At 39.6% G+C, this 24,771-nt stretch overlaps 1 protein-coding gene across 1 annotated transcript in view; it reads left to right on the top strand.

The window, feature by feature from the left end:
* The first annotated feature begins 596 nt into the window (after positions 1–596).
* Positions 597–24,771, top strand: part of LAMB1 (laminin subunit beta 1) — a 46,803-nt gene continuing 22,628 nt past the window's right edge. Inside the window, exons 1-22 of the mRNA XM_075274082.1 lie at positions 597–655; positions 734–807; positions 6,045–6,220; positions 8,610–8,745; positions 10,731–10,804; positions 11,313–11,501; positions 11,591–11,654; positions 12,661–12,863; positions 14,019–14,139; positions 14,379–14,567; positions 14,854–15,033; positions 15,117–15,229; positions 16,179–16,258; positions 17,938–18,073; positions 18,151–18,309; positions 18,470–18,597; positions 19,976–20,096; positions 20,539–20,737; positions 21,533–21,676; positions 22,867–23,098; positions 24,175–24,338; positions 24,547–24,771. Coding sequence (XP_075130183.1) covers positions 774–807; positions 6,045–6,220; positions 8,610–8,745; positions 10,731–10,804; positions 11,313–11,501; positions 11,591–11,654; positions 12,661–12,863; positions 14,019–14,139; positions 14,379–14,567; positions 14,854–15,033; positions 15,117–15,229; positions 16,179–16,258; positions 17,938–18,073; positions 18,151–18,309; positions 18,470–18,597; positions 19,976–20,096; positions 20,539–20,737; positions 21,533–21,676; positions 22,867–23,098; positions 24,175–24,338; positions 24,547–24,771 — 3,067 coding nt within the window. The 5' untranslated portion in view covers positions 597–655; positions 734–773. The remainder of the gene's footprint in view (positions 656–733; positions 808–6,044; positions 6,221–8,609; positions 8,746–10,730; positions 10,805–11,312; positions 11,502–11,590; positions 11,655–12,660; positions 12,864–14,018; positions 14,140–14,378; positions 14,568–14,853; positions 15,034–15,116; positions 15,230–16,178; positions 16,259–17,937; positions 18,074–18,150; positions 18,310–18,469; positions 18,598–19,975; positions 20,097–20,538; positions 20,738–21,532; positions 21,677–22,866; positions 23,099–24,174; positions 24,339–24,546) is intronic.

Genomic DNA, 24,771 nt, shown 5'->3' with positions numbered 1-24,771 from the left:
ATAGGGATTGGACCTCATTCTGATGGAAAAGGGTATTTTATTCAAGAGTGGTCGAATGTGCCTAAGGAAATACAATGAACAATGCCTAAAATAAAACTGACATCTTACCTAAGAAAGATTTCTGTTGCAGATGATATTAAAAAAAAATCCACCACTTTTGATCAATATGAACCTAGATTTGAGGCTCTTTGGTATGGTTGTGTGTATTTGCTGTATACAGCAAGTAAAGAAGCTGGGAAAGCCTTTTATTTCTTCCTCTGTTGGGATCCAATTATATGACCTTTGACACTTTTGGAACTATTTTCCCAAGGGAAAATCAAGTCATTGCAGTAATATATTTCTCCATGTAGGACTATACCTAGAACAATACAGGTACAGAAAGAGCAGCCATTATACTACTCTACTATGTAGATATAGCTCTATAGCAATTGTACATAAGCATCTCTGCAAGTCTGGAGGATCATATCACTCATTCATAACTCTAAGAAAGTCACCTCTAGCAATGCCCAGGATACAGAGGGGAGTGACTACAGTGCAGGAGGTGGGGGTCATGTACTCTGCACTGAGCATGCTCACCAAAGTTAGTCTGAACATTTTTGGGTCTGAAAGAAGAAATTCCTCAGTCATCCAGTGGGAAGGAGAGGAAGCACAGGCTGTAAGATACATGGTGTCCTCCTCATCTCTGCTCTACCCAGTGTACAGCTCCTGCTCTCATTGTCTTTTCCCTTTACAGGAGGGAAGTGATCCTGAGTCAGCCCCCAGCTAGGAAGACAATGGGGCAGCTTCAGGTGCCAGCACTTATTCTAGGTAAGGATCAAGACTTGTCTGTGCAATCCTTTTATGGGATCTCTTGTGATCTGAGCTTATAGTGATGCATATTCTTCAGTGTGACCTTCATAAAGCATTTAACTCTGTCCTGTGCACTCTCTACCATAAAAAGGCAAACCACTACTTACACTGTGACAGTTTTCTAGTGACCTTTACTTTGCTGGTAGAAGTTTTGTATGCATGCTATTTCACAGGGTCTGTTTGAAGCTGAAATGTATTATGCAATGTTATAGATTAGATTGTACTCTGAAATAATAATATCACATAGATCTATAGATGAATGAATGACTTTTGAAGGTGCTGACATATGACTTCAATGAGTCCAGCATCTGGGATTTACATTACATACTTGTATGATACTTTACGATCCCTGGAAGTGGAGGCTGAAACTAAATCTAAAGCATATGGATGGCCAAAAGCTCATTTACATGTAACAATGTTAGAAGGATGTCACACAGACCAGAAGAAACAATGTAGCCAGATATTGAGTATTGTGTTATTTATCTTTATTCTTATTCACACTGCAACAATATACAACGCCTTACGGCTTAAGCAACGATGTGCTTATGATAGTTTTTATTATTAAATATAATGTGTCTTTATGTGTGCTTCGCAAACCGTGACACTATGTGTGGCCAGTTTTACAGTAACACAACTCTGGATTTGTCTGCTGTGAGTTTGTTATAAAGTTGTACAACCCAAGCCTCTTAGTTAATACCTAATAAAATCCTTACGTGACTGCCATTCCTAACCTGAGGGAAGGGCAGTTAATGGTTACCATCATAGAAACCAAGTCTTTTAATGTACAAACCTACTCATTCTTAGGCAGTCTGTCTGTATGAGTGATAGAACATAGGACTAACTTTCCTGGGATCTGTAGTACTACTGGCAGAATACTGGTAAGTGCAGTGCTAGAGTAATTCCACACAATGCTTCTGGAGCCCTACACTATATATAGTACCATATATCTCCATGATAATGAAAACCTTTGGGTGAACTATTCTAATTTATCAAGGAGACTTCCTGGGAATTTGCTGACATTTTGCTTTGTTCTAAAGAGGAAAAAGTTAATATTCTATCTTTAAAAAAAGAAAAAAAAAAAAAGAGTCTGTACATTCTGTGTAGCTCAATAGACAATATTCATTTACTTCTTATTACTTTTATAGAAAGCTACTAAGTTAAAAAGTTCAGTTGGAACTTATTCAGACCCAAACCAAGATTTTTTTTTTCTTTGTTCTGGTGGTACATATGGCTTGGATAAGGCTGCTTTGAAGATTGCATTATTGTAACATCTGCATGTCATAAAGACACGTGTTGTACGCTCTTCTGCTTTATAGTCAGGCGTTGGGTTGTAAGATACTTCTAGGGAAATAGTAATGATAGGAATGATGTTGTGTTATGTGTTTATCTTTTTGAATTATGATTTCTAGAATAACTAGATCTGAATGCTAGATAGAAGTAAATGCTGGTCCCATAAAGGGCTTCACATCCTGCAGCATTTAGTAAATGACCCCCAACCGAGGAGACAGAAATGAGAAGCAGCCTGTACTCAGTAGGTTACCAGCAGTATGTAGATAAACATTCTGAGGAATCTTTTATATTGAGATTTGCCCTTTTCTGTAACATCCCACCCAAGAACATGCTGTAATAACTAGATGTAGTACACCACACATTATAAAGGGAAAAATATAGATGCAAGAGCCATTATAGTACTTGGGCAAAGGATAACGTTTAGCAAGAATTTTTAATGAGTTGAGACCCTTATTTGTCCTGTGTAAAGTTGGTAAAACTCATTTAGGTAGTTGCTTAGTTTGTGGGAAATGTGCACCACTGCTATACTCACACAGGGTACTCGGAGGTATTTGTGGATCCCTGTTTATTTGATTGTTACAGTACAAATAAATGTCAATACTGGGAATACCCCTTTAAGTATTGTGTTTGGCCTTTCCTTACTTCTGTCAGCTTCTGTGATAGGTGGGTGATAATCAATATAACCAGAATTACACTCAGCTTTCCTAGAATCCTAATGGTAAATATGCTTATTGTTAGGGGCCACACGGTGGCTCAGTGGTTAGCACTGCAGCCTTGCAGTGCTGGAGTCCTGGTGTTCAAATCCCGCCAAGGGCAAAAAACCATCTGCAAGGAGTTTGTATGTTCTCCCCGTGTTTGCATGGATTTCCATCCCATATTCCAAAAAAAAGACATACTGATAGGGAAAAATGTACATTGTGAGCTCTACATGGGGCTCACAATCTACATTAAAAAAAAAAATATGCTTATTGTTATGGAGTGATCTATTTCACAGAATTTTTACAAATACTTCAGATTTGCTGTTTAAGAAAGATGAAACAATCACTATAGAAGCTACATTGGTTGCCATTCTCTATTCACTTTTCTGAGACTATCAGAGACTGGTGTTCTAGAAGTCCCATAGAAGTGAATGGAGCAGTGACCAAGCATGCACATCCCAAATCCATTTACATGTAGCACTCAGGACATGTGTGGACCCCCATTATTATAGGTGGTGTCACATTTGTATATTCCCTACTGATCAGGCATCTATTATCCTGTACATAGCAGACAATTAACATTAATAAATAAACCCTTTAAGGCTAAGGCCCCACATTGCGGAAACGCAGCATTTTTTGTTGCAGATTTTGCTGCGGTTTTTTGAACCAAAGCCAAGAATGGCTACAAAAGGAATGGGAAATATATAGGAAGTTCTTATACTTCTATCTTCTGCTCATTCTACTCCAGGCTTTGGCTCAAAAAAATGGCAACAAAATCTGCAACAAAAAAAGCGGCGTTTCCGCAACATGGGGCCTCAACCTAAAGTAGGAACATTTTACCCATAGGTAAAAGACATTATAGAAATCAAAGAAACTTATTCTTTTCAATGATGAATCAAAGCTTAATCTGATTTCACAACTGTATACATGGATTTTTATTACTTAATTTGGAAATGTATAGGAAACATTGGAATATGCTGCAATAACAGGGTATGTAGGAGTGACTCAAAGCATAATAAAATTATGCTGAAAATGTAAGTAAAAGTACATGCTAAACTTAGTTTTCCCTGGGAAGTCACCAATTCAGGAATCCTAACATCTATCTGAGAAGGGGAAGACTATTAAATCCCAGTGTTTGTATAGCCTTTGAAGCTGAACTGGGTTGTGGAATTCTGTGTAGTTAACAGATCAGTGTAGAGTGTTTTTTTGTATGGTGAAGGTAGGAACCTATCATTGTTGTTGATGTGACTAATGCGACCTGGATTTTCACAGCTTTATGAACTTGAATTATTATAGAGATGAGCGAGTACTATTTGAAACTCCCGTTTCGATTAGCATGCACCCATAGGAATGAATGGACGCAGCGGACGCCTCTTCCATTCATTCCTATGGGTGTGTGCTATTCAAAACGGCCGTTTTGAATAGTACTCTCTCATTTCTAAGGGTATAACAGGTAATGTCATTGGATATAGTCGCTTTTAGGCTGAGGCCCCACGTTGCAGAAACACAGCTTTTTTTGTTGTAGATTTTGATGGGGTGGGGTTAGCCAAATTCGGGAGTGGCTTTATAAGGAATGGAAATGATAAAGGAAGCTCTTAGACATTTCTGTTATAGCCACTACTCACTTTGGTTCAAAAAACTGAAGCAAAATCTGTTTCCGCAACGAAAAATCCGCACGGGAAAAATCGCGGCATTTTACATTACTTGCAAAGTGGATGGGATTCATGCGAATCCCATGCCCACTTTGCGGAAAAATCACAGCGCGGACATGCTATGATTTCCAAAACCGGCGCAGCATGTCAATTATATCTATGGAAACGCCGGCGGCTTTCCCATAGCAACAGAAAGTCTATGGAGAAAAACTTAGTGAACTTTCTGTTCAAAGCGCTGCGAGAAGAACGCAAAGCGTTCACGCCACGATTGTTCCCGCAGCGCTTTAGCGCGGCGGTTCCGGCCCGTGGGGCATTAGCCTTAAGGAGACTTTGTACTATTGTATTTTTAATATTTCATCTGCTAAGATTTGCCAATTAGCAGAAGCAGTAGTGGATCAAATTAGAAGATGTAGAGAGGCTATGCTTGTACTGCACCTCAACCCCATTCATTTGAAAGAGACTGGGTTGCAGCATGGCCATGTGATGAATAGATGTGATGTCACTGGCCCAAGAAGTGGAAGCGGAGCTCAGTATCACATCTTTAAATTAAACATGAACCATAAATCAACTTGTGTGACTATACACTAATATTACAGTCTGGTATAAAGCACACACATGCAATCTAGTTGGATTTATCATACATAGGTTCCACTTGTAAATGACAAAATTCTGCCTTTATACATTGATAAATATGTCTTACACCCTATACACCCCTATCCTCTGTTGAAAGACCTTATTCTTAAAGGGTTATTCCCATGTGTGCAAATTGTTGCTAAAATGGAATTAACTGGTCCTAAGTCCCAACTGCTAGGGTGGGACTTATGGAAACAGGTGAACAGAGCTGCTCTATACTGTTTCCAAATCTCCTGTAGAGGTGATTAGAAGCTATGGAAATGAAATTACCACACCCGTTTCCATAAATCACACCATGGTGGTTGGGACTTGCAACTGTTAATCCCATTTCTGGAACATGGGACCTTAAAGTAAATAGGAATGAGCTGCTGTACTAGGCACAGTCGAAATACTATAGATGCTGGTATACAGTGAAGAGGCTGCAGCACTTGCCCCAGCATTAACATATCATCAATTAGCATTATTGGAGGTGTCTTGTGTCCTATCACCACCACAGAACTGACATCGGTGACGTATACTAAGACTAGGCTATGAGTATAAAAATCCAAAATTTCCCTTTAAATCTCATAATGTTACGTTTTCTCCTTCTTTAGAATAATTATGACACAGACAACTGTAAATGTTAGTATTGTTTTTATTGTTTCCTGGCATTGTGTCTTTCTTGCTGTGGATTTTATTACTTTATATAGCTTGTACTTTATGTGTCGGGTCAGTTTTTAGTAACTAAAGAAGTGAATAGAGTCACCAGACAGCCTTTTTGTTACCATAGCGTATAATGCTTTACAATGACTATAAAGATGCGTATAATGCATCTAATGTATCAGCATATAAAGCTTAACCTAGGTTACATCCAGCTCTTCCATTAACTCTTGTGCCTTCATACACTTATTTACTAAACAACTGTTTTTGCAATTTTTTTCAGCAATCCTTCTGAGAGTCGCCCAGTGTCAGGAGCCAGACTTCAGCCATGGCTGTGCCGAAGGCAGCTGTTATCCGGCCACCGGTGACTTGTTAATTGGACGTTCTGAGCAACTTTTTGCATCCTCCACATGTGGAATCCAAAGGCCTGAATCTTTTTGTATTGTCAGCCATCTCCAGGTAATCCCTCTTTTTAGATCCTCTCACTCCCATCACTGTCTGCACGGCATGTTAGTAGAATTCTTTTCCCATGAAATTTGAGCTATAGAGAATGGATGCAATGCATCCTATGGGGGATATGTAGATCTTCCCAGGCACGGATGTTGCTCTCCCCCTCAACATTCCCCACTGAACAGAAAACATCTGGTTGTAGACTGAGTGTAATGTGAACATTCACATACATGCGCATTGTTTGAACAGTTGCATCTGTATAATGTTTCCTGTCCTTGTTTACTCTGCTCTCTGGCTAGGAGACCCTTCTCATTCAGGCTTTAACCCTTAGCATACTTTTTATTACTATACTATAGCCTAAATGAATTTGCTATGTTTCAAGATGTTACTTGAGACTGGAGTTCAGAATTAAACAGTTTACCAGCATTAATTCCTTGAATAACTTTTTCATTTGTCTGAAAAGATACATGACTCTCACACGTGTTGAATGTAACTCTTTATTTGATGCAGATATGTTATGTTATTGAATTAATCTTAATCAATGCAGTATATTTCTTTTTGGTGGATGTAGAAAATACAGATTGCCAAAGAAGTGGCTGCTGAGAAACGTTTGGTTTTCTCATTGTAGAAGTTCTCCTATGTCATAGTTTTAATTTTGTTGCTCCAAATGAATAAAACTTGCAAGGCATAACACCAGATTTCTGAACTGTGACTCTTTGTTCTGAAGCACATTCTGGAATACTTAAATTAAAATTTCAAGGGTCAAAAAAAAATCAGAGTCTAGAGACCATTTCCTAAACGTTGTAAATTCATTTTCAAATTTGTACATTTATTCAGAATTGGTATAATAAGGACAGAAAGTCAAATGCAAAATGCTGCGAAAAAACCGCAATGTTTCCGCCATGTTTTTTTCTGCATCAGTTTTTTTTTTTTGCTGCGTTTCGCTACATGAGTATTTAGCCTAAATGAGTAGTCTGATGGGAAAGTGTCACTGTATCCAGTTTATAAAGCAGAGTCATTTGACTTGAGCCAGAGGTTTTTTCTCTGTGGTGGTAAATCCGATGCCTCTTCAGTTCTCAGGTAGAAGGCCTTTACCAATGTGTATTGTTTCTCATTGTGACTTATAACTAGAACTCTATTACTTATAGTCTTTTTATTTTCTTATGAATAGCTTGTATATCCTTTGCCCTGAAAGCACTTCATTCTAGTTTCTGTAACACAGACTAGCGATAAAGCTGGTCATGGTGTGGTGAGCAGGACAGGGGGAGGTGCAGCACAGCAGAGGGTCAGTTGAAGTAGATTATTTGTGACCTAGTGATCTTTCATTATAATGGACCAAACATTTTTCTCATGGCAGAAGTAGATAATAAGGGAAGAGGGTACGTGTTCAGTTGTGCAGTATCTTGTTAGGACACAAGTATACAACCTCGGGCTTTACCTAAATCAAGGAATTAACTAAAACAATCAAACAGAGATATAACTTGAATCTCCTGGACCCCAGTATAGAATCTGTATTGGCACCCTTACCTACCTTGTACCATTTAGAACAGTAATATATTTTATGTGGCAGAGGGACCTTTAGGACCCCTAAGGGTCCAGGGCCTAGTAGTGGCTGCTAACATTGGACCCCTTAGAGCTGCACCCGTGTTATGAAGGATAACGCAATGCTTACTGGAGAGTAATACTACTAGGAATGGCTTTATTTATACAGCACCAACATATTCTACAGCATTTTACAAATCAGAGGCCATATGAACAGACAATATGAGACGTTACAATGTGACAAAGAATAGGAGTGAGGGCCCTGCTCACAAGAGCTTATATTCTATAACAGTTTGAACAGGTCTACAAATAACAACTAAAATTGTCATAAAAATTACCAAAAATATGATTTGGCTCCTTAATTGTTTGATCCAAATATGCCCACGTTATTTTATTAAACTGTAAGCCCTGCTGCATAGGTATAAAAGACAACATTCAGGTTGCCTGTAGCTGCTGATAAAGGGAGAAAATGAGCATACTGAATATAGTGGCATAACTAAAGTCCTGTAGGCCCCCGATGCAATCTTTTGTCCGGGGCCCTCTACCTTATTTGTACTGTGAATTCTTGATAGTGATGGTTACAGTAGCTAAGGAGTTTATCCTAACCACACTAAAGTTGAATAATCTATGGATCCCCTTGGCTTATGGGCCATATGGAAGCTGCAATCTCAATACTGATGCCAGTACTTATGGGCCCCCTAAAGCTCCTGGGCCCTGGTGCCACTGCATCCCCTCAAGTTACACTCCTGACTGAATATAATGTTATTGTCTGGTGGTATGTCCAATATACATCTAATGTGTATGGTCAGATTAATGTCAGCATAAAGTTAAAAACTGAAATACATTCTCTTTTTAGGATGAAAAGAAATGCTTCATTTGTGATTCAAGAACGCCTTATGACTCTGAGACTAACGCAGAAAGTCATCGGATAGAAAATGTAGTCACTACATTTGACCCAAATCGCTTGGATCTTTGGTGGCAGTCAGAAAATGGTAAATTATTGTGGTTTATTATATAAAGAGTCTAAACCTTATGACAGCCGTTTGACTTCTGGCTATACGAGGGGGTACCCAAAACTTTCCAGAAAAGTTGTTTTTGAAGCGTGTATTTATTTTTTTGTACAAAATTCCTTCAATCTCGTTCAAAGTACTCTCCTTTAGTGGAAATACACTTGTCAAATCTCGCCTGCCATTGTTCAAAACATTTTTTAAACTCATCTACTTTGATGTGTGCAAGCGCCTCCATCGTTTTGCTCTTCACCTCTTCCACATCGGCGAAACTCTTCCCCTTGAGGTTCCTCTTCATTCGTGGGAATAAAAAAAAGTCACTGGGAGCCATATCGGGTGAATAGGGTGGGTGGGGCAAGACAGCCATGCCGTTTCTTGCCATGAAAGTGGTCACCGAGATGGGGCTGTGGGCTGGGGTTGTCGTGGTAGAAAAAACAATCACCAGACTGCCATATTTTGGGCCTTTTTCGACGTACACTTTTGCGCAACCTCTTGAGAACCCCCAAGTAAAAAACCTGCTTGACGGTCTGACCTGTTGGAATGAATTCCAAGTGCACAATCCCTTTTGCATTGAAAAAAACAAATGACCAATGTCTTCACATTGGACTTCACTTGATGAGCCTTTTTGGCGCGGGGCGAGGATGGCGTCTTCCAGTGGCTTGATTGTTGTTTGGTTTCCGGGTCGTAAGCATAGCACCAAGACTCATCTCCCGTAATAATTTTAGAAAAAAATTCTGGGTCGGTTTCGGCATGTTCTTTCATGGCACAACATGTTTCGATGCGACACTCTTTCTGTTGATCAGTCAAGAGCTGTGACACAAACTTTGCAACTACCCGTGACATGCCCAAATCCTCCGATAAAATGCGCTGAATCAAGCTCCAACTCACTCCAGAAAACTCTTCGAGTTCCTCAATGGTTCATCGTCGATCTTCACGCACGAGCTCGTTGATTTTTTGGACACTTTCGTCCATTCGGGAAGTTGACGGACGTCCAGAACGCGGTTGATCATCAATTGATATTTTACCATTTTTAAAGCGGATGAACCACAAGTAAATTTGAGCTTGACACATAGCGTCATCCTTGTAAGCGGTCTTCAACATTTGAACAGTTTCCGATGCTTTTTTTATGAGCAGAAAGCAAAACGTCACAGCCGCGCGCTGCTCATAAAACTTCTCCATGAAGAAAAACAACGGCTGGACAAAACAGCTCTTGCAAGAAAATTCACTGCGGGTAGACGAAACCTTCCGCATCAACGCCGCTTGGCACACTGACTGAGAAAGCGTGGTTGAACAAATAACTAGCTGCAGAATCGCGTACTACGAAAACTGTGCGCGCAGCAGCCTCATTCTGGAAACTTTTGAGTACCCCTCGTATATACAGTATATACTATATAAATTGTTTTGGGATCTTGTCTGTACATTTTCTCTAATGATGGTTAATTGGGGAGATTTACTAATCTTAATGCTCCAGAATTCTGTGCCACAAAAACTGGTGTACTTTCTATGTGCCAGTTATATTAGTTCTCTTTGCACCTTATTTTGAAGAGTCTAGAAAGGGGAGGGAGCTTAGGAAACTTATATTGTGTTGGACATACAAATTAGACACCATAAGATCCATAGAATATAAATGGTGCCACAACTCAACCACCAAGCCAACTTCTCACTGTGGTCATACTGGTGAGATGGGAGTCGGAACAGCTGAACTCAGGACCCCCACAGTAATTGCCTATGAAGGTCCCAGCAGTGGAGCCCCAGTAATAAAACATGTATTATCTATCCTGTGGAAAGGGAGTACATGTGCACCATGCAAAAATCTCTTTCATCTACATTTGCAGTTAATCATAAACTTATTTTAGGCATAAAAGTCACTGTTCCTTGCACTGCACCTTTAAGCAAGATGTTCAGAATATAATGAGGTTTAATCACTTGGTTTATAGAGAATGAGATATATTTCTATTTTCTTTACAAAGGTCTGGAAAATGTCACCATCCAGCTGGATCTTGAAGCCGAATTCCATTTCACTCATCTCATCATGACCTTTAAGGTTAGGAATCCATGACTTCTCTTTGTGGATACAATAGCCACTAGTATGCAATTAAGTTGTACAGTATAAGGGCCTATTGTGAAGACAAGCATGTACTACACATTGCAACCATTCAAGAGGAACTAACAGAGCAGATATGCCTTCGGAACAGAATTATTGTGATATGTGCGGCATCATCTGTGCCACAAAATGATTTCCATATAGTTAGCATGGAAGGAGTATACTAATGTAATTCTCTTTCTGGGTGTTTACCGAGGGACAACATCTGCATACAGAATACGTGTCTCAGATCCAAACAGATGTCAGGAAATAACATATGCTTTGTAATGTACATACCATGCTCTATTGCTTCACGTAGTACATGTTAGGAGTGCTCTTGTGCTTTTGGCAAGCTTTCATATATGAGAGTATCTTGCCAAGAGTTTTAATGTTAGTCAAACACTTCACATTTTAATAGTTATGGTCTACAAGCAGATGTGTATGTTATAAAAAATGTTGTTCTTTGCAGACTTTTCGCCCAGCTGCCATGGTCATTGAAAGATCCTCAGATTTTGGGAAAACATGGAACGTATATAGATATTTTGCATATGACTGCGAGTCTTCCTTCCCTGGAATCTCAGTTGGCCCAATGAAAAAAGTTGACGATATTATCTGTGACTCACGATACTCTGACATTGAGCCTTCCACTGAGGGAGAGGTACTTGTTTTGTTACTTTTTATTGTATGCTGATGTGTTATGTAGAGTTATTCAGGTTCTAATTATTACACTTTTTAATCATAATGTAGGTTATTTATCGTGTCTTAGACCCAGCATTTCGCATTGACGATCCTTACAGTCTTAGAATTAAAAGTAAGTAACAGTACAGTATGTGTGTTGTAATGTATTTCCTATTGATTTTAGGGGTATGCATTATGGCATTATGGGCATTATGTCCCGTTACAAATCACTTGCAATCATTGGTTGGGAAAGCTGTACAATGAAGATCTGATGGCTGTTCCTTACTGACAGGGGAAGGGGAAACACCTTCTCATAGTTATTTAGCAAGGCTGTCTCAATAGAGCTTAGCAGCAGGCAGTAATGCTTTCTGGAAATCTTGCCGGAAAAAGCATTTACAATTACCAATCATGATGTTACCGTGACATGGCTTATCAAGAGCAATGATGCAGTTTTTCTACATTCAGATAGACCAGTTATCATTATAATCACTTATAAAATATTATTGCTCAGTGTAAATGGGCCTCTATGAAAAGTTGTACCTTCTTTTAGGAGCTAACCACCCACATTATATTTCTTAATTCTGTTCCTTGAAGTCTCTTGGATTGTTTATAAAAATTAAATTCCACCGAGTAAGAGCAGTGACATTCACCTTAGTGACGGAAAGCCTAGATACAGTTCTGCCTTTATTAATATTTAGAACAATGATCCAGCACGCATTTGCTTTTTTCCTTTCCTAAAACTTTTTTCATTGAGTTTTAGGACAATTCAGTGACGGTTTACACTGTATATACCAGACTTTGTCTGCAAATCACTAGGATTACAAGACACAAGAATATGGTTCTTAGTATTAAATAAATATATACAGCAAATCCAGACTTGGATACAGATACTGGATTTCTACACGGTGATAACCACATACATCTGAAACCTGGCCACACGATTTTCCTGTATAATGTGTGACAATCTGCTACCTCGGCAGACAGAGTTCCGGCTGTGTGTGGTTGTCACAGTATGAATGTCCAGCCAAAATGTAATTGCTGGGATGTGTTTTAGACATTATATTTTTTACAGCATTTCATAGACTTGTGTTCACATTCAGTGTGCCTTATTTTTGGGTATCTTTGTGCTTTACTTTAAGGTTTATTAAGAATTACAAACTTGAGAATTAAATTCTTGAAGCTTCACACTTTGGGCGACAACCTATTAGATTCAAGAGTTGAAATCAAAGAGAAATATTACTATGCTATTTATGACATGGTTGTTCGTGGGAATTGCTTCTGCTATGGACATGCCAGTGAATGTGCGCCAGTTAAAGGCTACGCCGACAATGTTGAAGGAATGGTAATTATGAAAATGATTTAATTTTGTGTCATATCATTCATGTAAAACAGAATTTAATCTTAATCATTACATCAATTAGAAAAATTCTGTACCCAATTTACCCTGTAAATTGTGCCATGCATCAAATTGCCATGTTATGACTGTTTCCTCCATTTTCTCCATCTCCATTCTCCACGTGATACAACAGTGCTCAGTTTATTTGGCACATATATATCATGATATTACACTATGAAGAACAAAGGAGAGACACCGAGTGCTCTAAATGCAGTAAATACGTAATGTTATTTAGATGAGATACAGTATATATTAAATAGATAAACCAGTTGGCCTCTCAACTGAAGAGGTTGTGGAAGTCACAACCCCTATATTCACTTTTAAGTAAAAATCCAGGTGGGAGTGGCAGTAGAACTAGCGATACACCGGAAAACCAGAGAGAAGATGTATAGACCTGGCCCGGTGTTTTCAGCACTATCTGCACTGAGAAAGGACCCGTGGTGGTCCGAAATGCGTCGTGCTTCTTATCTGTCTCACAATAAAACCTGTTTTTTGCCACAACATTCGATCTCTACATCATTATTAAGATTCACCAGTGACCGCAGACCTTTGGTTCCCAGTGCCTACACATGATATTACACTATAGTAGTGAATTTCCTTTAGACTAAGACTAAGCCAATTGTATTAGATTGTTATTACAATGCACAATGGAACACCAAATAGTTAAGAGACAAGTAAAGCTCCACTACATCTTTAATAAAGTTTTATAGGAAAATCGATGCATGCCACTAAAAGCATGAACCGGCTGATAAATGCAAAATACACCACTGCTTGTTAAAACGGGACTTCACCATTAGTCCACAATAGATCATCAAGGACTAACAGGGTGATCTAACATCAGGACAAGGAGTGGTTAGCAAGGTATAGGATTCATGCAATGCAGAAAGTGGCTTCCATCTAGCGACACCACCTATCTACTTGCTAGTCAGTGCTAGAATGACCACAGTATCACAGATGAACAGTATTGTGATTTACAATTGTATTCCTATTTACCTTGGAAAGCTAAGATGCATTTTTATTTGCTATGGTCACACAATAAAATGTAACATAAATATTCAGACAAACATTTTCCTATAACAAAACTCTCTTCTCACATTTGAGGTCCATGGCCGTTGTGTTTGCAGACATCACACAAAGGGTCTGAATTGTGAGCAGTGTATGGACTTTTATCACGATTTGCCTTGGAGACCAGCAGAAGGTCGGAGCAGCAATGCTTGTAAAAGTGAGTGACCACATAAAAAAAGAGCGTCATTTATGGCCATTCGGCGGTTCAGAAGTTTAGAACTGCCAAAAGCCTAAAGCCTCGCAAACAATTATGTCTTACAAGGTTGCAGTGTCAGTCACGTAATCTAAATTCTTAGCCATATAGGCCTCTGAGCATTTATTGTTTTCTTTGTCTTATGTTGTGTCCTTTTGGTTGTAATGCTCTATATAATGTATATGTTGTGGCTTATTTTCCAGAATGTAATTGCAATGAACACTCAACACATTGTCATTTTGACATGGCTGTTTACATGTCTACTGGGAATAGCAGCGGTGGGGTATGTGATGACTGTCAGCATAACACAATGGGTCGGAACTGTGAACAGTGCAAGCCATTCTTCTATCAGCATCCAGACAAAGACATCCGGGACCCAAATATATGTCATCGTAAGTATCATAGTTAAAACAAAGTTTGTTTTGCTCCCTTTTTCTGGCAGTTCTCCATCATTTGAAGCTCATAGCAGCTATTGTTTCTTTTATTACACTTGATACATCAAGGGTAGTGTTATATGACTTTATAAGGATATACTCTAAGAACAGCTTGCTGGCCTAGAATAGTTACAATTGATGTATTTCCTCCTAGAAGAATTGTATTGTCACTTGGATACAAGCTGCAGAGTATATTGGTGCTATATCAAAACTAATACATTTATGAAAACGCTTTTCTTTTCAGCTTGTAATTGTGACCCTGCTGGTTCTCAGAATGGAGGAATATGTGACCGTTATACCGACTTTTCATTTGGCCTCATTGCTGGACAGTGCCGTTGTAAAGCAAATGTAGAAGGTGAACGGTGTGACCGGTGCAAGGAAGGGCACTATGAGCTAAGTGCTGAAGACCCAGATGGATGTCAACGTAAGAAATGTTTCCCAGCGATTGGTGCATAGTATATTACTTATGAGCTGTTCATTCATATAATATTCTTCTCTCTCTTGAAGCTTGTGGGTGCAGTCCTCTGGGAACAATACCTGGTGGTAATTCCTGTGACGCTCAAGATGGCAACTGTTATTGCAAGAGATTTGTCACAGGAAAGAAGTGTGACCAGTGCATGGTAATATTAACCTTAACTAAAACATGTTTCTTAGTTAAATACTGTTCATCCATTGCTATACTCTTAGGCTGCGTTCACACATAGTAAAGTGGAGCGCAATCTGGCACGTATACGGCGTGTCAGAGTTTGCGCGCTCAAAAAGATCCCATTGATTTCAATGGGAGTAACAAGCGTATACGCCGCGTAATTTTGCGCCCGTATGAAGAGTTACTTACAGCAAGTGAAACATTTTTTAAGAATTGCAGTTTCTTCATTTTGCAGTTTTCACTGCGACCATTGAGCCTCATGGTGTTGGCTTTCTGTCTCATTATTATCAGCGGATATGTTACAATAAATAGTAACACCTGTATAGAGATAAGGGGGCATTCACACTTGCGCCACTGACCGCCCGCTGTGATTCTGCTGAAATGGCAGGAAAAACAGTTGGGGACGGCTTGCTGGCGGTCAGTTTAAAAACCCATTCAATTCAATGGGTTTTAAAGCAAACCGCCGGTGTCAGTATGCAGCCTCTCTTTCTTTTTCACGGACACACAATCGAAAATGCAGGACCTTATGTCTGTGCAAAAAAAAAAAAAATGGTTTCACTGCGGAGCGGCTGCATACGGACACTGGCGGTTTACTTTAAAAACCCATTGAAATGAATGAGTTTTTAAACTGACCGCTGGCAAGCCGACCTCAAGCTGTTTTTCCTGGCTTATTTTACATATAGATAGAAAGTGTAGTAATATTGCCAGTAATAGGTTGAGGTATTTGCATGTAATTCCTCTGCAGCAAGTGCAATGTAGCATGGCTGAAATGCATAGTGCAATAGCTCTTATGAGTTGCTGGTTTGTAACCTTTGTAAGATTACTAGTATAAATACAAAGCATGTACATAATGACAGCTTGTATTTGCAATGAAACAATTACTATTACCATACAATTAACAACACTGTATCTCTTCTGTACAGCCTCAATTCTGGGGTTTGAGCAATGACTTGGATGGTTGTCGGCCTTGTGATTGTGACCGTGGTGGTGCATTTGACAATAAGTAAGTCAGAGCTTAAATTCCTCTCCTGTAATCTTTCACTTGTATATTGTAACCTGCCACCTGGTTAGCAGGGCAATGTATGCCATGTACATGCTGTAAAGCAGGCAACCACTGGATTGTAATACTTGCAAACTGATAAATGGCAGTTGGAACATGTGAAAACGCCATGATTTGGCTGCGGTTGAAATACCTTGGCAAAAACCATAGCATTTTATAATACCTACAAAGTGGGTGGAATTCTGGTTATTCCTTTCCACAAATTGCAGAAAATATCTGCAGTGGAAATGGCGCAATTTCAAAAAGCATAGCGTTATTGTAAATTACAGCATGTCAATTATACCTACAGAAACAATGGTGTTTTCCATATAGGCAAAATAGAAACTGGAATTCCGCATGTAGCGCTATTTATCTATGCCTCGCTATGTGGGGCCTTACCCTAAGAGACAGAATAGGGCATAAAAGAGCAAACTTCAGCATCTCAGAATATATAGCACATAGATACAAGATAGATGAAATAAATTTGTTGCTGGGAAATAAGTTGCAGCTTTATCAAGTCTTTTCCAATAATTGTGAAATTAGTATTTAGTAAATGATATATCATGTCTAGAGATGAGCGAACAGTGAAATATTCGAGATTCGTTTCGAGTAGAGCCTCAATATTCGACTACTCGATCGAATATCGAATCTCATTATAGTCTATGGGAAAAATGCTCGTTTCAGGGGAAACCACTATTCGACTAAAAGAGAGTCACCAAGTCCACGAGTAGCAGGAGGAGAGTGTTTAGGAGGAGCGCTGTGCAGTTAAAGCACACAGACCCCATTATATTCTATGGGGTCTGTGCGCTTTAACTGCACAGCGCTTGCAGTTGCGCTGATAAAAAGTAAGCTCCCTCGTAACCGCAAGCTGCCAGCTCTCCCGACTAGCAAAGACAAGCCTGCGGCAAATCAATGCTGGCTCTGCAACAGGCTCGTCCTTGCTAGTCGGGAAAGCTGGCAGCTTGCTGTTACGAGGGAGCTGACTTTTTTGTCACAGGAATGCATTGACCAGCTTTAATTGGCCAGTACAACATTTGGTACAGCATTTGTCCAATCAACACTGGTTCTGCCGGAAGCTCATCTGTGAGGAAGCGGAGTCTAAGATCGGACCACAATGGAGACTGCTGTGGTCCGATCTTAGACTCCTCCTCCTCACAGACGAGCCTTCGGCAGAACCAGCGTTGATTGGCCGAATGCTGTACACTGGCCAATCAATGCTGGTCAATGCATTCCTATGAGAAAAAGTCAGCTCCCTCGTAACAGCAAGCTGCCAGCTCTCCCGACTAGCAAGCCTGCTGCAGAACCAGCGTTGATTTGCCGAATGCTATACACTGTATAGCATTCGGCCAGTTAACGCTGGTTCTGAATAAAATATTTACTGCAAAATAGCTAGTAGTATTCGATCGAGTATGAATATTTTGAATACCGTAGTATTCGATAGAATACTTACTCGATCGAATACTACTTGCTCATCTCTAATCATGTCAAGTAAATGATATATAATGTCAAGAAATGTAAGTTATAAAAATAGTGCTGACATAAAATGCAGCTGCCTATTCCGGATAGTTTCCCTGAACATCTTATTTTATGGCTTACTGTTACTGTAAATGAGTTTTCTAAGGCTTGTTCTCTGCTATTTGCAGCTGTTCTCCTGAGTCTGGCCAGTGTCGCTGCAGACCACACATGATTGGCCGCCAGTGCAATATCGTGCAATCTGGCTTCTATTTTATCTCTTTAGACCATTACATCTATGAAGCTGAGGATGCAGATTTTGGACCTGTAAGTATTATTTTTTTGGGTGGGAAGCTCTGGTTTCCATTTATTAGCATTGTTTATTCTTTGATGTTTTCCAACAGGGTGTAAGAGCTGTGGAGAGGCTGCTCCCTCAAGATCGCACTCCTTCCTGGACAGGACCTGGTTTTGCTCAAGTTCCAGAAGGAGCATACTTGGAATTTCACATCACCAATATCCCGACCTCTATGGAGTATGATTTATTGATTCGTTATGAACCTCAGGTAAACAGTTATATCACTGTGTTAATGTTAGTGCCAGTACTAAAACCTAGGAATTAGTCAGTATTACCTTTCATGCTGTCAACCAGATATATATATTTCCAGATTTACAATACTTTGACAACACTCTAATCTGTTTTCCTGGTGTTTTTTTGGGGGGTAGCTTCCAGAGCAATGGGAAGAGGCAGTGATCACAGTTATACGTCCAGGAAAAATCCCTACAAGCAGCAGGTGTGGTAACACTGTGCCCAGTGATGACAACCAAAATGTGGCATTACCACCAGGATCTCGGTGAGTCGAAATTCATCACTTAAAGGGATTTACATAGTTACATAGTTACATAGTAGATGAGGTTGGATGAAGACATCAGTCCATAAAGTCCAATCTATAACCCTACAATCCCTACAGTGTTGATCCAGGGGAAGGCAAATAAAACCAAAAAAACCCATGAGGCTCATGCCAATTGCCCCATTTCAGGGGAAAAAAAAAAATTCCTTCCCGACTCCAATTTGGCAGTCAGTATAAAAACCCTGGATCAACGTGTCTTTAAAATCTAGAGTCCATAACCTGTAATATTTTTATTTTCAAGAAAGGCGTCCAGGCCCTCTTTGAACTTGTTTAATAAATCTACCATTTAAATTTAACATGGAATAAGGGTAGAGGTTATAATAACAAAAAAAGCCATATTCATCTGTCCTAGTCCCAACAATACTAAGAGCAGCTCCTGGTTCCCAGCACCAGTGTTCCGTTTTTGAGCTGTACCAATGACACCATATTTCCCCATATGACTGCTGTAGTCAGTCACTAGCCTTAGTGGTCATGTACAGGTGATTGGGTGTGACATGAATTTAAGGCAACATGCTGTGTTTAGGTAGCCAGGCTGTAATTAAACACACAACCCTTTCATTGATGTCAGTGAGCATGGACCGCAAAATGGACAGGAATAAGACCTCATTTTCTGGCCACATTTACATGTCTATCCAGTAAAGATCCTCTGGTTTTGAGAAGATACCTTAGTCTAAATAAAATGCCAGGATTGATAGCAGACTCTATTGGAGCAATATATTTATTCAAAATAACCGTTCAATGTGTATGGGGACCTCTAGACCATGCTCCGACAACAAATGCTGGGGGTGAGAGTTGGATTTCATTGTACACAATGCCATTGTTCTCAGGGATAATATACAGTGATGTCTGCTAGCAGTAGGCAGGCAGTAGGATATTATCATATCTAAACTTTATGTCCTCAGGAAAAATTAGATGCCATCAGAGATGTCCGGTGGCAGCTTATTTCCTTTTCTCTGTTCTGAATGCATTTGTACTTGACAGGGCCAAGCATACATTTGTATGTGGGGTCTGGAAAGTAGTTGTTGGCTGTATGATCATTTGGGCAATCTGAAGTGTAGTGTAGCCATATAATAACTGATACCTACATCAATTGTACACAATAGCTGCGGCAACCAGTAATTTTGGTCAAAAACTTCTCAACAATATGCTTGTACCTTGAAGTCTGTAGGTTATTGTCTTGAAGGAAACAAATGGAGTACATAAATTGCATTATGTTATATCTGTATAATGTTATATCTACACAAACTATATAAGCAGTCTTTGTACATAAAGTTACAAAAGCCATATATGCTATAAAATGTGTTCTGTTCTGTAATTCTAGGTATATTGTCCTTCCACGTCCCATATGCTTTGAAAAAGGCCTCAACTATACAATACGTCTGGAACTGCCTCGGTATTCGGTTAACTCGAACGTGGAGAATCCTTATACATTAATTGACTCTGTGAGTGTATTTTCATGAATTAGTATATACTTTTGATTTTAGTGAAATATATATATAACTATATGTGTAGGATCAAGATGTATCATTGACATTATTTGAGCTGTCTATAAATGGTACAACCATAATAATAATAATAATAATAATATAATAAATTTTATTTACATAGCACCAACTTATTCCGCAGCGCTGTACCATAGTCAGGGATTTGTTGCTTTTCTTACATGGGATTATTTACATGGTATTTCTAGCTACTGCCTTGTATAACTTGCTTTGAAGTAGATTGGTTTGCTGAGAAGCTGTAAAGCATGTTTACTGAGTCTGAAGCCTATACTTTATAGTGGTTTTAGACTTAATTCTAGTCTATGAAGATACTCTTCTGTGCTTCTGTAACCTGTAATGCCAACATAATCTTAACTTGAATCTGTAAAACTCATTTCCATAGATTGTTTTGCTGCCCCATGTCAAGTCCCTTGACTTATTCAGCACGGGAGGTTCAGGAGAAGATGTCAGCAATGCCTGGCAGACATTCATGAGATATAGATGTGCTGAAAATAGCCAAAGTGTTGTGAAAACCCCATTGACTGAGGTCTGCAAAGACTTCCTCTTCAGTATTTCTGCAGTTCTACATGAAGGTGCCCTGGGTATGTATTTATGTGCTCTGTTCACAAATACATAAGGTATCTGACATCAAGAAACTATATTAGTCTGGTCATTTAAGAAAATGCAGGCCCTGTACTCTCTGCCATCATGACTGCCGTTTATATCACAAGCCATGACAGTGTGATGAATCTATCATTTAAAAGTTCTGAATGGCTCCATTAAGCTCTAAAAAGGTCTATTGGTGCCCGCTGCAGTCAGTGCTATGCCCTAGCATTTAGGGGGAGTTCACACGGAGTAATGTGCCGTGTGATGTGGCACGTATACGGCGTGTGAGACTTTGTGGGCCGTATACGCTCCCATTGATTTTAATGGGAGCCAGGATTGTATACGCCGCGTTATTTTGCGGCCGTGATTTTGCAGCCGCAAAATCACGGCCGCAAAATAACGCGGCATATACGATCCAGGCTCCCATTGAAATCAATGGGAGCATATACAGCCCACAAAGTCTCACACGCCATATACGTGCCACATCACGCGGCACATTACTCTGTGTGAACTCCCCCTTATATGCCCTTATCTTTACAATCATATAGTTTTGAAATAATATTATCACTTTTAATGAGCTTAAAAAAAAAAGCATAAAGAGTAAAGAATTGACTAAAGAATGCAAAACCAGAACTATATTTGGAAACACAGTTTAGCAGAATTATTTTTGCAGGTGGAAGACACAATGGTGTGCAGTGACACACAAAAAAGGAAATACCCAACTATATAGGCAGAACTGTTGTCATGGAGTAACAGCACTTTTACAGTTTCTCTGTGTTCATTTTACCCAGAATGCCAGTGTGACCCACAAGGTTCCTTGAGTGCTGTATGTGACCCCAATGGTGGACAGTGCCAATGTCGCCCAAATGTTGTTGGCAGGAACTGTGATAAATGTGCCCCAGGGACGTATGGCTTTGGACCTAATGGATGTAAACGTAAGTATTATTACACATACTGATAATTGTGATCCTTTATTACTGCTATCTATTGACAAACTATATTTATAACCTTCTTTACTATTGTTAGAAATGAGTGATAACTGCAACGACAATGGGCAACATCCCAAGCTGGCCAAACACACGAGATTTGTATTTATTTATCTATTTTGCACCCTTGTTATAGGGCCAAGCAGCCAGGGTGCACCTTTCATGAGGCAAACTGAGGCGACGGAATAAACTCAGAGAGGCATTTTTTTTTAAATCAATAGTTACTTATTGTAGTATTGTAATAAGCTGTTGCCGATATTTTTTACTCACCTGTCCATATTCCTGTCTTGACTGCCAGCTGCTTCCGCCTCTAGTCAGTACCCCAGCATCCTTCAGCACTGGCTACAGCGCAACCTGGAAGCAGCAGCGGAGGGTGGCCATGACAGGAGTGTGGACAGGTGTTAATATTTTACAACAGGTGAGTAAAAATTATCGGCAGCTACTCTGTGTAAGGGTGGGGTGGAAAAGGAGGGTCATACACTGTGTGTGTGATTTAAAAAAAAAAAGGGTCATATACTTGGGGTATAAAAGGAGTTCAAAAACTATGCTGGAGCCATAAATAGGGGGATCATATGCTGTGGCGAGTGTTAAAAAAAAAAAAAAAGAGGAGATGGGTCATATACTCGGGGGTGGGCAAGAAAAAGGGGTCATGTACTATGTGGAGGGCCAGAAAAAGGGTTATATACTGTGTGAGGAGCCAGAAAAATAGGTCATATACCATGTAGGGGGGCCAAAAAAACAGAGGTCATGTACCATGTTGTGGGCCCAAAATATGGGGTAGTATATTGTGTGGGGCCAAAAAAAAATTGGGGTGTTATGCTGTGTTGGGGCCAAATAAGGGGCAACCAAGTGATCCACAACCAAAGATGTGGGTTTGGTTTTTTGTATTTTTTTTAGGGGGGTGCTCCTTTCTACAGTTCTCCTCAGGCAGCAGAGAGGCTGCATTTTACAGACATTGTCAATCATTGTCCCATATAGGACTCCCACGGGGAGAAAAAACAAACTCCTTGTAAATATTGTAATTGAGTTCATGCCAAAAAATGCAAAAAGGCTCTAACACTTGGCACACAATATTTTATGTTCTTTTTGAGCAACATGTACTTTAAGATATCAGATTGATTAAACCTTTATATTTACAGCTTGTGAGTGTAACTTGAAAGGATCTACTCATGCATTTTGCCACACGGAGACGGGTCAATGCCCATGCTTTCATGGTGCCTTTGGACGTCAATGTGATGAATGTTTGCCTGGTTACTGGGGATTTCCTAACTGCCAACAATGCCAATGTAATGGACATGCTGAAGAATGCAACCCACTCACTGGAGAGTGCACTTACTGTAGAAACCATACTGAAGGCTACAGCTGTGAAAGGTAAGACATGAAATAATCATAGCTAATTGTTTAATTTTAGCAATATAAATGTCAATTCCTTATTATTTCCTTATTGCAGTTGTTGAATGTAGATAAATTTATGCACCTTGGTGCCACAGCTAAGATCCTCGTGGCCAGCTTAAATTGGGGGGGGGGGAGCTGGTATGTAAATGCTTAATATGTGAAGATAAATTCATTGTTTGTCTTGCACTGTATTCACAAGGCTGCATATTGCAGACAGTATCTGTAATATTTTTAGACAGAATCCCGCCCAGTGTGCTGTCCATGGTTGATCTGTTTTTTTTTTTTCTGAAAAGAGCTAAATTAAAAAAAAAAATTCCTATACTTACTATGGGCAGGTTCACACCTGCTCCTGATCTCCGCTTTTGGGTTTCCGCCTTCTGCCGACAGGAGACGGAAACCCAACAGTCAGTGTCCATCCCATGACGTCTTCTGATCTCCGCGGCAAAACCGTTTTTTTTTTGTTTGTTTGTTTTTTTAACCAGAGACAAAGTCCTGCATTTCCAAAAAACGGTTTCACCATGGAGAGGCAGAGGATGCTCATGGGTGGACACTTTCAAATGAATGGGTTTGAAAACTGGTTTCCATCTCCTGTCCAGATTCTCGAGCAGAAGATGGAAACCTGAAAGTGGAGACCAGGCGCAGGTGTGAACCTGCCCTATGTCTGTCAGTCGGTGAAAAACGGATGACACACATCATTCTTTTTTTTCATGGACCCATAGACTTCAGTTAATTTGTCCACTGGCCAATGGTCCGTGAATAAAATGAACATCTGGATGAATACATTGAAATTAATGGATATGTATGCTATCTATGAAAAATGCGAATGGCATACACACTTGAAATGCGGATGAGTGGCTAAGTCTTTACCACCTACATAATTTAGAACAACTGACCTGATTAAAGAGGGAATGTCAGAAAATCTCGGAAATATTGCCACATTACAATTGTTCTTGATGTAATTTGGACTGGCAAAGTGGTTAGTCATAAATGTTAGTTGTATTTAGAATGTTTACTTTAAAATGTACGTTAATAGTTTATATGCTTATTTATAGGTGTATAGCTGGGTATTATGGTGATCCCAGATTAGGCTCAGGTGATCACTGCAGACCCTGCCCATGCCCTGATGGACCTGGTAGTGGACGTCAATTTGCCAGTGGATGTTACAAAGATCCTTCAACTGAGTATGTCATATGTTCATGCAACAAAGGCTATACAGGTAATCATTTACAGTATGTAAGACACAATTCCTGGATCCCGTTAATCCACTTCCAATGCCATGGGGGGTTTTGTCCAGATACAGATTTGCAGGAATAATGTACTGTATAATGAAATGTACTGTTGAAAGAATGGACAACTATAACTATTTGAAAAAATGGACAACTATAAGTATAGATGTAAAACAATATTTATGTTTCCCCATTTAGGTATTAGATGTGATGAGTGCAGCTCTGGTTATTTTGGAAATCCAGAAGAGATTGGAGGAACATGTCAACCATGTAATTGCAACAATAACATAGATATGTCAGATCCACTTGCTTGTGACAAACGCACTGGAGTATGCTTGAAATGTCTCCATCACACAGAGGGCGAGAACTGTCAGCAGTGTCAACTGGGATACTATGGAAATGCTTATCATCAGGACTGTAAAA

Source organism: Leptodactylus fuscus, chromosome 5 (assembly GCF_031893055.1).
Source record: "Leptodactylus fuscus isolate aLepFus1 chromosome 5, aLepFus1.hap2, whole genome shotgun sequence".
NCBI lineage: Eukaryota > Metazoa > Chordata > Amphibia > Anura > Leptodactylidae > Leptodactylus > Leptodactylus fuscus.
Note: the sequence above shows the minus strand (reverse complement) of the source record. Positions and strands in the feature narration are given on the sequence as shown.